General features: G+C 36.3%; 1 protein-coding gene across 3 annotated transcripts in view; it reads right to left on the bottom strand.

Annotated features, from left to right (window-relative positions):
• HAPLN2 (hyaluronan and proteoglycan link protein 2) overlaps nucleotides 1-15,174 on the bottom strand; it is a 242,970-nt gene that overhangs the window by 45,636 nt on the left and 182,160 nt on the right. For all 3 annotated transcript variants that reach the window (XM_044079782.1, XM_044079783.1, XM_044079781.1), the window contains exon 4: nucleotides 231-347. In XM_044079782.1, the coding sequence (XP_043935717.1) occupies nucleotides 231-347 (117 nt within the window). The remainder of the gene's footprint in view (nucleotides 1-230; nucleotides 348-15,174) is intronic.

Genomic DNA, 15,174 nt, shown 5'->3' on the forward strand with positions numbered 1-15,174 from the left:
CAGAATTATTAAATTAGAAATTAAAATAATAATAATAATAATAATAATCATCATCATCATCATTACTGAAATAAATGTTAATAAAAAGTAAAAATACAATAAATTGTCTGAATACTGTGTTAATTTAAGGCTATACATGTTAGGTATCCTGCTTCATTTGGTAAGTCACAGACAGTTAAGTGCAGTGAAAAGCGTATGATTCGTTAGTGGCTCAGGGCTGCTTATTGTACCTTGGTAGAGCTGCTGGAATGTGGCCAGCTGGGCATCTTGCTCTTCACATCCTTGTTTTGCATCCTCGTAATTTTGCTTGTACCGTCCCTGTTGTCCTTGGTATGGAAACACAACCCCTTAAAATTTTATAAACACAAGCAAATAAATAATTAAATAAATACATAAATAAATAAATAAGCAGCAAATAAATAAATAAATAAATAAGCAGCAAATGTCTTTTTACAGTTTCATGTATTTTCATGTATGGAAATCATATGGCTTTACATCTGATTTCAGGGAAGGCAGGGCAGTATGTGATTATATTGTACATTAGCAGTTTACTGTTTCAAGATATGCTTAATACACAGACAACAGTTCTTAAAAATAGTCTGTCATGTGGGTGTGCAGACATATACATATAGATATATTTATATAGAGAGAGAGAAAGAGTTAGTACTTGGACATACAGTAACATCTAAAACCTTGGTAGAATTTTCATGGTAACAGTTGCAGATGAACAGAAGCATGGCCTATGGATAGCCCATTAAAAATTCAGATACTTACTTCAGTCTGGACAAGAAATAAAATAAACATAAAAACACATTCATCAGTGTAAGTTTACCTTACTACTGTAATCTGCATTTTTAAATGGTGCATTTTAGGAGAGTTAAGTATTAATAACATACTCTTGAAATGTTCTGCTGTTTTCCAGTGTTTTCCAGACTTAGGTATTTAATGTGTAGTGTGACTGCTTCAGTGTGATCACTTGGCCACCCCATGGGCCCAGGGGTGAAGCATGCAGTTAAGCTACTCTTCATTGCTCACCAACTCCTAATAGTAACGTCAGCCTGCAAGAGAGGGGGAACTTATAGTTTGCAAAAAACACAAGCTCCCCTAGGATGACAATTACCAGTTGCTCAGCTATCATCTTTAGATGGACCATACATAAATTATGAGAAAGGTAAGCCCTCAGACATAGAGGAATTAATAGGTCAACTGAATAAAAGCAGAAACAGGAAAGGTTCTAATGGCCAAGGGGTGCTAACCTAAAAAAAAAAAAAAAAAAAATATATATATATATATATATATATATATATATATATATATATATATATATTCACTGTGTTATTAAACATGGACACCAGACTTTTGTTAAAAAAAAAACAAATGAGCCAAACTGCATTCAATTAATATTTAAAGTATTTTTTTATCTATGGGGCAAAACCCTTTACACCTCTATAACATGGTTGTGGCCCCATACATCACTCCTTAATTGGAGAAACCCCTTTTGCAGTGACCCTCCCTATTTGAATGTGTTTTTTCTAATAAAATGATCATAACGCCACATTCGGTAAAATGTTTTTCACTGAATTTGATTACTACCATTACACATTATTTGGGTACAGAGTCATGATCTTGGTTCACATGCAAAGTGAAGCTGCCGTTGTGAATGTGAAATGTATAACTGCTAATACAGTTTTTAGCATATTTATTAAATTATCACTTAGGACATAGACAAACATATCTTGATATAAAATAAAACAAACCATAGTAACATGCTTCCAGTTACATATATTATACATTACATCTCTTTTCTTTATTTATAACAGATATATAAACATTACATAAATTGCTGATTTTCTGCTTTCCCTTAAACCTCACTTCTCCTCCTACTCATGACCATTATTCATCATGTATTGTTCCCACAATTTACATATATTTCTGTGCAATTTGCTTCCATTTTCAAAATAATGTAATTTTCGCCTTCCAGAGAAGGGGTAGTCTCTGGGATACATACCTGTCTCTCCAGCAGGTCCTATTAATATCAAAGGCAAGGTTTAAGTCTTTAGAATGGGTAATTCTGGTGCTGTTTGTTTTATGGATATGCAGTAGGTCCATCAGGGTTTCAGCTTCTTTTATCTCTGCTGCAATATTCAGCATTTAAAATACAGTTGGTTTAGACTTTGATTTCCATTTTCTAGTAATTGCTGTTTTTGATAGATACCAGAATTAAACTTAACAAGGCTTTATAATGTTTAGGCAGTTCAGATTCTGTGTCCCAGGACAAAAAAATCACTTCTTTATTATACTCATTTGCTCACTCAATATATCTGACAAAGTAGAGAATTTGTAAAGTCTTCCAACTCATTAAACTTCCAGAAGACATGTACCCAGTTACCTCTTTCTTCCCTACCACATCTTCAACATTTGCCATCCACCTGAGTATAAATTCTTTGGAGTCTGCTTGGGGTATAAAATACATTTGCAAGCACTTCCAAGCAAAAATCCTAAACCATCTTGACTTTGTTGCATACATATGAGTCATATATATGCCCGCCAGTTGTTCCTTTGTAAACTGCTTATCCAGCTTCTATCCAATCTTTACCAGTCCCAGTTCCCAATCTTTACCATCTTTCTCTGATTGATTATGATACTTCATAGGTTCATAGGTTTTTACTAGGCTAATGACTGTCAGGGTCTTTACAAGCATAGGTGTGCAACTCACCCCAGTTTTGTCCCCAAGATCCTTGGATGCCAATATAGTGGGGGATGTTAACAAGGAGGTAGTAAGGGGTTATGTGGATGGGTATGTTAGTTGGGGATCTATTTGCTTACGGTTAATCTCTGTCCATCAGAGACACGGGGTCTAGATTGGGGGTCAATTTATTTTATCTATCCTGTGATGAAGCATTCTATTGAATAGGGTCAGAGATGAACTCTGCTTCACATTATGTGGATTTGGCATAATGGTTAATATCTTTGCTTCATAGACATGAGACACAGGGTTTAATTCTCCTCTTGGGTTATTGGATAGGCTTAAAATGACTCTTCAGGGGAGTTACTGTCACTGTAACTGCTACAGAGAAAGCTGTACTTTATTTTTACATTAACAGCTGCAGACTTGTAGAGAAACCTGTGCACGTGTGTGGTGGCTGGCTGGCTGCAGAGAAACTTGTGCTTTCTTCTTTTAAAATTAATGGCTGCTTATGGTTTATGTGTGATTATTTACTGTGTAAGGGCTGCAGAGAAACTGGTGTGTGTTAACATGGCTGCTGGCAGGAGAATGATTGAGCTTTATGTAACGGACAGTATTTATACATACAGCATTTACTGTGTGAGTCTTACTTATTTAACAGCTGCTTTATTTATGTGATGATAACTGTGTAACTGCCTGCTGCTTTTATTTACGTGATCAGTCCTGTGTAACACTGCAGAGAAACCTGTGCGTGCGTGTGTGTGTGTGTGTGTGCGTGTGTGTGTGTGTGTGTGTGTGTGTGTGCGTGTGTGTGTGTGCGCGTGTGTGGCTGGCTGGCTGCAGAGAAACTTGTGCTTTCTTCTTTAAATGTTAACGGCTGCTTTTGATACTGATTACTTTCTAACGGCTGCAGAGAATGGTGTGTGTTAACGGCTGCAGGCAGGAGAAGGAATGTTACATATTTAACCGCTGCTGCAGAATGAGCTTTACATAACAAACAGCATTTCTGTCTGAGCATTACCCTTACTTATTTAACAGCTGCTTTAGTGCTTTTATTTATGTGATAACTGCGTAAAGGTTGCTGCTTTTATTTATGTGATCACCATGTAACGCTGCAGAGAAACCTGTTTTTGTGTGTGTGTGTGTGGTTGTAAAGAAACTTCTGCTTTCTTCTTTTAAAATTAACGGCTGCTTTTGGTTTATGTGATTACTTACTGTGTAATGGCTGCAGAGAAACTGGTGTGTGTTAACACGGCTGCAGGCAGGAGAATGAGCTTTGCATATTTAACAAACAGCATTACTGTGTGAGCCTTACTTATTTAACAGCTGCTTTGCTGCTTTTATTTATGTGATAACTGTAACGGCTGCTGATTTTATTTATGTGATCACCGTGTAATGTTGCAGAGAAACCTGTATTTTTTACAGTAACAGCTGCTGCAGAGAAACTTGTGCTTTTTTTACTGTGTTGCAGGCAGATTACATTTATTTAGATTACTGTGTGAGACAGAGCTTTACTTATTTAACAGCTGAATGAGCTTGATGTATATAAAGATTGCAGGCAGGAGAATGAGCTTTACATATTAAACAAACAACAGTATTAGATTACTGTGTGAGTTTTACTTATTTAACAGCTGCTTTTATTTATGTGATTACTGTGTAAAGGCTGCAGAGAAATGTGTGCTTTCTTTTGTGTACAACTGCAGATAAACTTGTGCTTTCTTCTGTGTACAGCTGCAGAGAAACTTGTGTGTGTCTGTGTGAAAATGCCCCAGTTAGTTATAACTGTTTGGAATGTTTGGCTCATACTTTGGTCTGTTCCTCTTAAAAGTTGTGGTTTTCTGACAAATCAGTGAGACTGAATTCATTAAATAATGATAGCCATTAACGTTTCAGTCTTCTTAACTTTTAGGAAACACATGGTAACACAAAACTTTTTATTCTAGCAACTTTTCTAAAATTATACAAGCAATGTTTAAAATGTGTCTCTGGTTTTGTTTCCCCACCCCCCAATAAACTTTGGCTTTTTCCAGATTTCTTGTGCTGCATAGTTCTACATGGTGAGAGAAGTGTAGTGCCTCTTATGACAAGTTAGCTTCTGTTCTTAGTAGCACATCTGGTAAAATATTTGCTTTTGATGCTGAAGGTTGTGGGTTCTACTGCCACAGTATGTAGATGGATTACTGATACTGTACTGTCTTGTGCTTTTAAAGGGGGTGGATGCTGCAGTCCTGAAAATGTCCTCTTTGGTGGAGATACCTAGTAACTATGAACCTGTTTTCAGTTTGCCATCCATTCCCTATTGCAATATTACTAGTTTATTATTTTTGTAATGTAACATACATAGGCAATTTATTCCTTAAGGGGAAAAGGCACTTTATTTGTAGATGAAACAATGAAATATTATGTTGTTTGCTATCAGCAACCTCTTCATTAGTTACAGATTTCTTTAATGTGGAATTATTTAGATGACTTTTACTTCTGCAGAGATTGTGCATATTTATTGATACTGGTGGACTGTAGAGGTTTTACTAGACTTTTATGATGGATATGTTCTGAATCGGGCAGTTTTGTCATTATTGGTTCATGCATTATGTTTCACTGCTTACTGAAAAAATGTTCAAAACAATAAATTTAAAATGCACTCTAACAAGTGTGCTGTATTATACAAAAAATAGAATTTAATACAGCCAGGAAGATGTATCAAAGGATACATACATGTATGTTTTGTGTGCAAGGAGCCTGTGATTTGAAAATAGCCCAAAGGTAATCTTTATTCACCACTGCCAGATGCATTTTCTTTGGATGTGGGTTTCAATGCAGTTTCAATGAATATGAGTTTCAAGAGCAGAGAAGTTTTAATGCAAAGTCTATTTTCATTGTGAGACTGTATTGCTTTGTTTAGCAGATGTCTATTAGTGTTTGTGCTATAAAATGTAAAATAAAATCCAAATAATCATTGTAGAGGTACAGCATTATGCACATTACAGTGATTATGGTAAATGGGGTGAAATAGCCAAGTAATAGAATATTGGAATGGCTGCAGGGGGAGGGACTCTGCCTGGGCCTGGAGCCATATTTTGATTGTCTGTTTTTCAGTTTGCATTTGAAAGTTGGTATCCCATAATTCCATTGGAGTGGGCAGGTTTACATAATAATGTATGCATATTGTATGTTAATCAGCATACAGATGTGTACCTATTTTGATGGGCCTTTGTCCAGATTTTTGATATTTCCAGTTTGTGAGGTATGGGACACCCCTGCCTGGTTCCTTGTTCAGACACAACTTATCATTGAGGAACCTTCCCACTTTAATTCTTGGCTCTGATCCTTCATATATTCTAATTAACCTATATTTTGTATCAGGGAATGTAAATGTATCCATTGCTTTATTCATAAAATCCCAGCTTATTGTGTTGAATGCTTTATCTGCATCAAGACCCACCAACAACAGGGGGATTTTCTTACAGTCTCCTCTGGATTATCATTGTTCTATTAATGTTGTCAAATGTTTTCCTCCCCTCCACAAAACCACATCGATCCATATCTATCCATTTTTGCAACCAACACATTTGTCTTTCTTATAGCTAATATAGACATACACATTTTGTAATCATGGTTTAAAATTGAAATGAGTCTATATCAAGCTAGGTCTGATGGGTTTTTACTGTCTTTAGGTATTACAGCTACCACAGCTTTCTTCCAAGATGCTGGTGCTTCTCCTTCTTTTAAAATACTGTTAAAAAAGACTTTCCAGATCTTTATTACTTTCTTCCCCCCTAACTTTCAAACTTCCACAGGAATATAATCTATTCCTGGCAACTTTACTACAGATTGATTATACATCACCATTACAATTTCATCCCCTCTTATCTTAATTGCTGAGCCTCTGCCTCTACCCTTGGCATATTTGTCTTTCATAAATATTTCAATTTTTGCTGTTCTTCGATTTCCATATTTCTCTGCTTCATTAAAACTTTCATAAATTGTTTTGAAATATCTTGAATACTACTACAGGATCTCTGGTTATTTTTCTTTTTATAGGTTTGTGACAACCCTTTCAACTTTCTGTTGCCTAAATCATTATACTAAAAATTTTTGTGCACTGAAATTATTCTCAAAAACAGTTGCTTAACAGCAATCTTTTTAAAGTCATGCATATTATCCAGATATAACCTTATTTTCTCTTTAACACTCTGTAGTCGTTTCTCTTCTTGTTCTGTGAGATTACCCTTATTCTGTAATACTTTAACCTTTGTCAGTCCTTCTAAATAACTCCTATTAATTCTTAACTGTATCCCTTTTTCTTTCATCTCTACCCAATTTTTATACCCCTTTTTTCATTTTATCACAATAAATACCTATAACTTCTGAAGAAATGTCTGTCTTCCCTAATAACCCTTGAATAATTTCTACTACTCATTCCTTAATGTCTTCTCTTTTTAACAGGTTGGTGGGAAAGTGCCAGTGTCTTGTTTTTTCTTCATTACCCTGCATTTTTATCTTAATATTTATTGGTATGCAATCTGAAATAGTTATTGGATACGTGTCAAAGATTTCAATTAAATGCACATGCTTATGGGAATTGTAATTTCTATCAAGACTAGCCCAATTATTGTACTTTCAGGAATGATATGCAAATTCTCTGACTTCCTATTACTGAATTCACATCTTCCATACCAAATATTTTTGTAAATTTCTTCAGAAATCTACCATCTTTTGTTATATTTCTATTTTAGGTTCCTCAGATACATCCTCTCTGTTGCAAATCAAGTTCCATTCCCTACCTATAAGTAATATTCCCTTCCAAAAGTTGATTATTTCTCCCAAAATATTCTTAAACTCCAGAATAGCAGACTATAGAGGAATACAAATACATGCCAGTGTAATATGACTTCCTTGGCAGTAGCCCCTTACCACCACAAATCTACCATCATTATCTTTTTTTCTTCTTCTATCATTATTGGAGTTTATCTAGCAATTCATATAATTATTCCCCTTTTCCTTTGTCTCTGATGTTCTGCTGAATATTTTCCCTGAAATTCATTTTTTGTGAAATTCACATACTCATTTCATCCCAAATGAGTCTCCTGCAGCATTACTAATTGCACTCTGTATTTCTATATTCTTACCTTTTTTGTTCAAAACATTTTATTGGAGGTATATAAAATGTTACAATAAAATATTAATTAATAGAAAATAATACAATGTTAATGAATTTAAACAAAGAAGTATTTAAACTATTTACAATATATACAACATGTCATAAAAGGAAAACATAATAGTGGTTGTGCAAAATAAAATTATTACAATTGGTTAAGGTCATTTTAGAATATTTCAGCTTTGAGAGATTATATTGTTCTGGAATAGTTCAATAAGAGATAGTATTTTCATCCTTCATCCAAGGATTCTTGATGAGTGTTCTTGGAAAGATCCTGCTTTTTTTTAAATTCTGACTTCTATGATATGTGTTACATTCCAAAATAAAATGGATAGCACAGCCATTATGATAAGAAGTTACTGTTTCCATCTATTGTTTACAACAACTTTTTTAATGTGTATATCCAATTTTTGTGTTATATATACACATTAATGTTTGGCATGTTGATCTTTTATACACTTGTTTCTTGTCATCTTCATTTGAACCTATGACACGTTTTTCAAGACTTTTTATTTTAATGAAAACCCTGAAACAAAAACTAAATACAGTTCAGAACACCCCATAACCTATCAACGTAGAACAAAACTATGTACATCTTCAAAAAATGTAGTTTACACCTCTTGATAGGAACAATAGTCCCAAACTGACAGCTGCACCCACATGCATTACCTAACCTAAAACTAAGGTACCCCATGCTAAAGTGCACATTATACCCTATGCTCCCACTTACACTAATTATTGTCTGTTCTTTTCTTTTCTCTCTTCCCTTACTAGTTATGAAAAACAGTTGGTATGCTGACAGAAAACATTAACTTTTAGCCTTAAGAAAAAGTGCACTGGGTATCTTTAAATAAAACTAAATTATACTTTTCTATTAAATGCATGGTATGTTAAGGATTCTAGGGAGCTGTTATGTCTTATTCACTGCCGTTAGATTCAAATTTTATTTTTACTGCACTGCTTGCCCTTGTACCTTTGATTTTGCATTTCTCTAAGCAAACAAAGCTCAAAATTCTCAAGATTAATTGCATGATTGTGCAAATAGTGTGTTTCTCTGCAAACATATGAACCAAATGTACAACTGCCTTCAGCTGCAGACTTCGTAAAGGAGAACGTACCCCAAAACTGAAAAAAAAATGTTTTCCAACAAATGTTGAACTTTTCTGCATTGTTAATATCTTTGTATCAAAGTAAATGGTTACTATTATTTTGTAATTTATTATACCCCAAAATAATCTGAAGGAGCTGTCATGGTTAGCATGGTTTTGTTTTACAATCAATACCTTCACCTTCTTGATGTCATGTTAGAGGTAAAGAAAGAACTGCTTATGATGAGGGGATCATTTACTGTGATTTTCTCTCTTGTCAATTTACAAAATTGCTGCAACTGCCTAGTTTTCACTGTCAGCATAAGTCTGCATTTTTAATTACTTTGTTTTCTTTGATTTTCATTAGTGGCCATCTCTGTTACATTATCTGTATGACAGGCTTGAAAATGTAGCTGAGTTAATTGTTCTTTTCAAAGTAACAACTGTGTTGAACTGTGAGAAATATGACCCCTATGATTAATAGGTGTCACATGGGCTGGGGCAGTTAGTGTTATATTCACAGTTTTAAATATTGTAGCTAGAATTAAAGTCTTTGATGTTAATCTCCTTTCCTCAACTCACTAGCTTGTCTCAGCAAAACAATGTATAGTATAGAAAAATGCTGTAAGAAAATACCAGAAAAAAATGCAGTTTTACAAAAATTACAGTGTTGAAAAAAAGGCAAACTAAAATACTGACAGAAAGTAGGAAGAATTAGATGCACATATTTGCTTTCTTTTGTTGTGACACTGATTGTTATTAAAAGGAAAGATATTTGCATCTGAAAACTAAACTTGAAAGCCCTGACTTTGTTCAAACTCCAGGTTACACTATTTATTTGAGATGTGATGCTGGCAATCTGTAACTAATATGGCACATTTAAATGCCATTGTTTTTGAGGAATTATTCCCTTAATGGCTCTGTAGTTGGGATAAGTAACCTAACTTAATTACTGTGCCACTCTTAGTAGCCTTTGTGATGTAACAGATGAGACAAATGCAGGAAAGGCAAACATAATAGATTATTTCTTTTATGCATGTGAAGTGTTCATTGTTGGACTACAGGGAAGGAAAATCAGCTTTTAAAAAGAAAAACTAGACTTTTGGGTGAAGTTCTCCTTTAATCCACTGAACCTTTGCTAAAGAAAAAACAAACTAATATCATTATATATGCAATAAACTTAACACTTTTCATGGCATTCATCATTTAGTCTTATTTTTCAATAATCCTTGCATGCAGAAATACTTGTTTTTAGACTAAACCAAGAGCATTAATGAAGACATTCACCTATGCAAAATTAAGGGAAAAGCTTTCAACTCTACAAATAATGTAATCAGTGCACTGTCACACCCCATCTCCCAACCAACAGCCTATGATTATAGCACATTATCTTAAACTTGCTTTTTGTCTAGCATTTCTTCTCTTTTTACATTGTAATGCCTACATTCCTTAAAAATATTTCTTCACTTTAATAACTTTATCACACACAGTAATCACTGAAAAAAATCACCCTCACCCACACATTTAAGATACCCCCAACTACATACTATACACATCTCATTTACTATATAACATGCATTTTGTATCATAAAATGTTTAATATAACTAATTGTTTTACTTACTGTTACTCTTTTCTTATGTTTGATTCTTTTTTTTTTTTTTGTTAGATAAAGTTTTGTATTTACTCCTTAGCCTGTTCTGCATTAAAAACATATTTGCTCCTCCATGAAAATCAAAATTTTGAAAATAGCTGGATACACCAGCTTGAATCTCACACCTGCCAAGTGACATTTCCTGATTGCTAGGATAAATCTGTTTCTCTTCTGCCTGGTGTACAGTGAATAATCATTTTCCACAAACATTTTACTGTCTCCAGTTTTTAATACTTTGCCCTTTCTGCCACCGATTTGCCTGAATCAACTCTTTCTGCTGGTGTCATTGCATCTTTACTAATACAGGTCTTGGCTGCTTTTTCATGGCCAGATTTGGAGAATGTACACTTCACGTGCCCTTTCAATTAACAAATCCTACTGTGGAATACCAGTCTGCTGCTTATTTGTGCTTTCATAAAATGAATACAGTTTGTTCCTTCCAGTTTCTTTGGTACAACATAAATTTTCAAGTTTTTTTGTGTGTTCTATCTTCTAATGCTATAATTTTTTTGAAACTGCTGTTCTTGAGAAGTCTCATACTTAGCCTTTTTGGAATTTTAGCCTCTGATTTTTGTAGTTTTATCAGTTCCTCTGAATAACTAGTTACATCTTTTATTTTTCCAGTCTTTTACTATTTAAGTTAATATACTCTTTCCATGTTTTATTTAGCTCTGAGTACATTTGATTTATTTTTCCTCTAAATTACTGGAAGCCATCTCTTGTACCCTGATTTTTATTTTTTATTTTATTATTATTATTTATTTATTTATTTATTTATTTTGCTGAACAGCTGAAGGATTCTTTCCAGTCAAGATTTTTTCTCTTCACCTTTTCTGATCCCTGAATGACAACATCACCAAATCACTATCGGCCGGGCATACTTACGTGAAAGTGCTTTTCACTGAAAGCACTTTTGTGTAAGTATGCCTGTTGTGGGGATTGTACTGTGGTGCAGATAAGGGAATATTCCCTTTTCCTCACTGTAGTGCGATCTCTGAGTGAGAATATTAAAGTAAGGGTGTGTGGGGGTGCAAGGGGGCTTGCCCCCCTGCATAAAAGTAAATTTATTATTATTTTTTTAACACACTTTAACGAAAGCGCTTTTTTGGTGAAAACGCTTTTGTTAAAGTGTGTTTGGTGATCATGGTTTCAGACTATTGAACTTTCGTTCAATAGTCCTAGATCCATATATATATATATATATATATATATATATATATATATATATATATATATATATATATATATATATATATATATATATATATATATATATATATATATATATATATATAGTGATAAAGGAATGATGCAAATAATCAAAATCATAGAATTATTTGAAAAAAAAATGGTATACTGATATATTTATTTTCCCTGTCTTAACCTTTGGTAAAATAAACATATGTGCCACCCAATGATATTTTAGTAGACACTGACACAATGATGACAGTGTTAAAAAAACTAAATATAGAATATTTACTAAGGTTCTCAGGTAGTCACAGAATTACCAACAAGCAAAACTGGAAAAATGCAGACCAGTTAATTTGTTGGGCCGGATTTATGAAAGCTTGCATGGAGTTGTAGAGTAGAGTAAGACGTCATACAGCCAATATGTCTGCTGAGTGATCCAGCAACAACAGGCAGGGGCGTGCATGAGAGCTTATAAAGCTAGTCTTGCACGGACAGTGTCGTGGTATGCAAATTACCTCATTTGCTACTGAAAGCTATGCAAATGAGGTAAATTTGCAATCCAGGAAACATTAACCTGCCAGTGGAAGAGTAGTGTTATCTGCAGAAATGTACTCCATTGGTAAAGGAGTACCGTTCTGCAAATAGCAAAATGGAGCTATGACAGTTCCAAATAAAGGATGCATCCAGTTGAGGAAGCATGCCAATGGCCAAATATAAGGCCATTGTCATTTTTAAATGTTTTAAATTATTAAAATCTAATTTTTTTCCCCCAATCTCCAATGTATAAGCATAGCGCAGTGCTGCGCAAATGTGCGGCACTTAAAAAAAACAAGAGAATAATTAAAAAATAGCCAAAAATAGGCATTTTCACTAAAAAGCTTGTGAATGGCAGGCTGCAGACAACATGGCCACTGAGTACTGGTTGCTAAGGGGGGGAAGTTTAGTGTGAGAGATGTAACCAAGCATTAGTAGGCAATCCTATGCAAATAAGGATAAGGATAGTGAATCCCAATTTTCCCCAGCATGTGAACCATGTCCCAAGAGTGTAAGTATAGGAGTAGGTGAGTAGTAGAGTAGATGATAGGTGACATCATGAGGGTGTGTGTCAGAAAGGCTGTATGCTTATTGGAGCACAGTGTCTTGTGTTTGCCCTGAGTTGCTCAGGATTGCAAGAGGCGTGTCTACAGTTGTCCTTTTTGAAAACCAGAAACCAAAGGTGTACGCCGTGAATATATCTGAAATTTCTTGCAAATGTGCACACAGCGTGTGCACTCATTTGCGCATGTGTGCACTCATTTGCGCGGTGCTGCCCCGGGTGGAAACAGAAAGGGAAAAGGAAGGAAAAGAAGTAGTAGGAAGTTAACCAAGGAGAACTAGCAAAGCTGCCAGGTAAAATATATCAGAATCAGCCAATTACACAGGCAGCAGACTAGCCCAGCCCAGCACTTTAAACTCTGCAAACAGCAGTCTCACCAGTTTTTCCCAAGAACTCTGCAACACTGCAGTATACAAAGAGTGAAAACTTAAAAAGCTTAAGTCAGACAAAATGTTAGGGGCTGCTGTTGCTATCATAAACCAACATGTGCAAGGTGCTGAGGGTGGTGATGTTGTGAATGCTGCTGAGCAACCCACAATGAGGAGCTGGAGAAAAGTGTACAGACCCAGGGTAACCTACCAGGGGCTACATGAGCTGGAGATAGTAGAATGCTATAGGGTGGACAGAGACCTCCTGCAGCAAATTGTTGAGCTGTGCTGGCCATGCCACACACACAGAACCAAGAGAGGGGAACCCATCCCAGTGGATACCAAGGTATGTGTTGGCCTAAGAATACTAGGTACAAGTACCTTCCAGAGACCAACTGGTGATATGATGGGGATTTCACAGGCATCAGCATCCAGGGTACTGCACCAGTTCCTGGATGCCATGTCAGCACATGTCGGTGAGCACATATATTTCCCCAATTCCTGTGAGGCATTGGCCAGCAATATGCATCTTTTCCACCAAATAGCAGAATACCCTGAGGTAGTGGGTGCAATAGACTGCATGCACATACACATCAAAGCACCACCCAGTGAGCAGGGTAGGGTCTACATCAACCGCAAGGGCTTCCCCTCCATCAACTGCCAGGGTATAATAATGAATGTGTGTGCTGGCTGCCTTGGAAGCTATCACAATTCCCACATCTGGCATCTGACACAGCTGTACCAGAGATTTGCCAATGGGGACATCCCTGACGGTCACCTAGTGGGGGATGCTGGATACGCACTGGAGCTGTGGCTGATGACACCCATCAGAAATGCACACACACCCGAACAAGAACTCCATAATGAGGTGCACGCACAAACAAGAAACATTATTGAGCATGTGTTTGGGATGCTCAAGTCACGGTTCCGGTGCCTGGACACATCTGGTGGAGCCTTGCAGTACTCACCAACTACATGTACCCATATTGTCATGGTATGTACCATGCTACACAATATGATCCTGTGAAAACAGCTGCAGCAAGAACAGCATGGGGCAGGGCCAAACAGCCTCCCATCATTGCCAAGGCCTACACAGTCACAGCGTGACTCAGAGGAGGAACAACCTGAGCCTGCCCCAGTAGGCAGAAGGAGGCATGCCCAGTATGTCCTGGCCTTGGCAAAGAGGCAATGCATAGCACATACACTGACTCAGTAGGAACCCTGGAAATGACACCTCTCTCTGATTCGCACATACAGTAAAAGGGATGCCTAACTTGACACTACCTGTTTTCAAACATGTATAGGGAGTGTACTATGTGCATCCGACATAGGCAGCCCTGCAGCACCACCTGAGGCATGAATGCCCTATTTTAAGCAATATAAAGTACTGCTAAGCACATTTTACCAGTATTGAGCATATTTAAATTCAATTGCACTTAGCTGCGCACTACACTAACCATCGCAACGTCGGGCAACGTTGAGCAATGTTGGGCAATGTTGGGCAAAGTCGGGCAAAATCGGGCAAAGTCGGGCAAAGTTGAGCAAAGTCGGGTAAACACGCTCACACCTGCTTTACTGTTCCTTAAGCAGTTTGGTCTGCCCAGCAGGAAAATAAAAAGCAGTGACAGGGTTGGAACTCAGGATACTGTGCACTATAGTCACAGTACTGAACCATTAAGCCATGACAGCATTTCACTGGCACAGACACAACTTAACTCACTCACACATACTAGTTGGGGGGGGGGTCACATACCTAACAGTCACAGCCAGCAGGACAAATGTAGACAAACACAAACACAAACAAATGCTGTATCATGCCCTCTGAAGAGGCATATGAGTAACATCCCCCCAGGCCTATGCAGACAGATAACAGCAGGTCAGGCAGTGTGATGTGGGTTGGGTAGGCTATGAAGTCACAAACTAATATGCATGTAA

The sequence above is a fragment of the Protopterus annectens genome, chromosome 8.part0, assembly GCF_019279795.1.
Source record: "Protopterus annectens isolate FY-2018-M chromosome 8.part0, PAN1.0, whole genome shotgun sequence".
In the NCBI taxonomy this organism is placed as follows: domain Eukaryota; kingdom Metazoa; phylum Chordata; order Ceratodontiformes; family Protopteridae; genus Protopterus; species Protopterus annectens.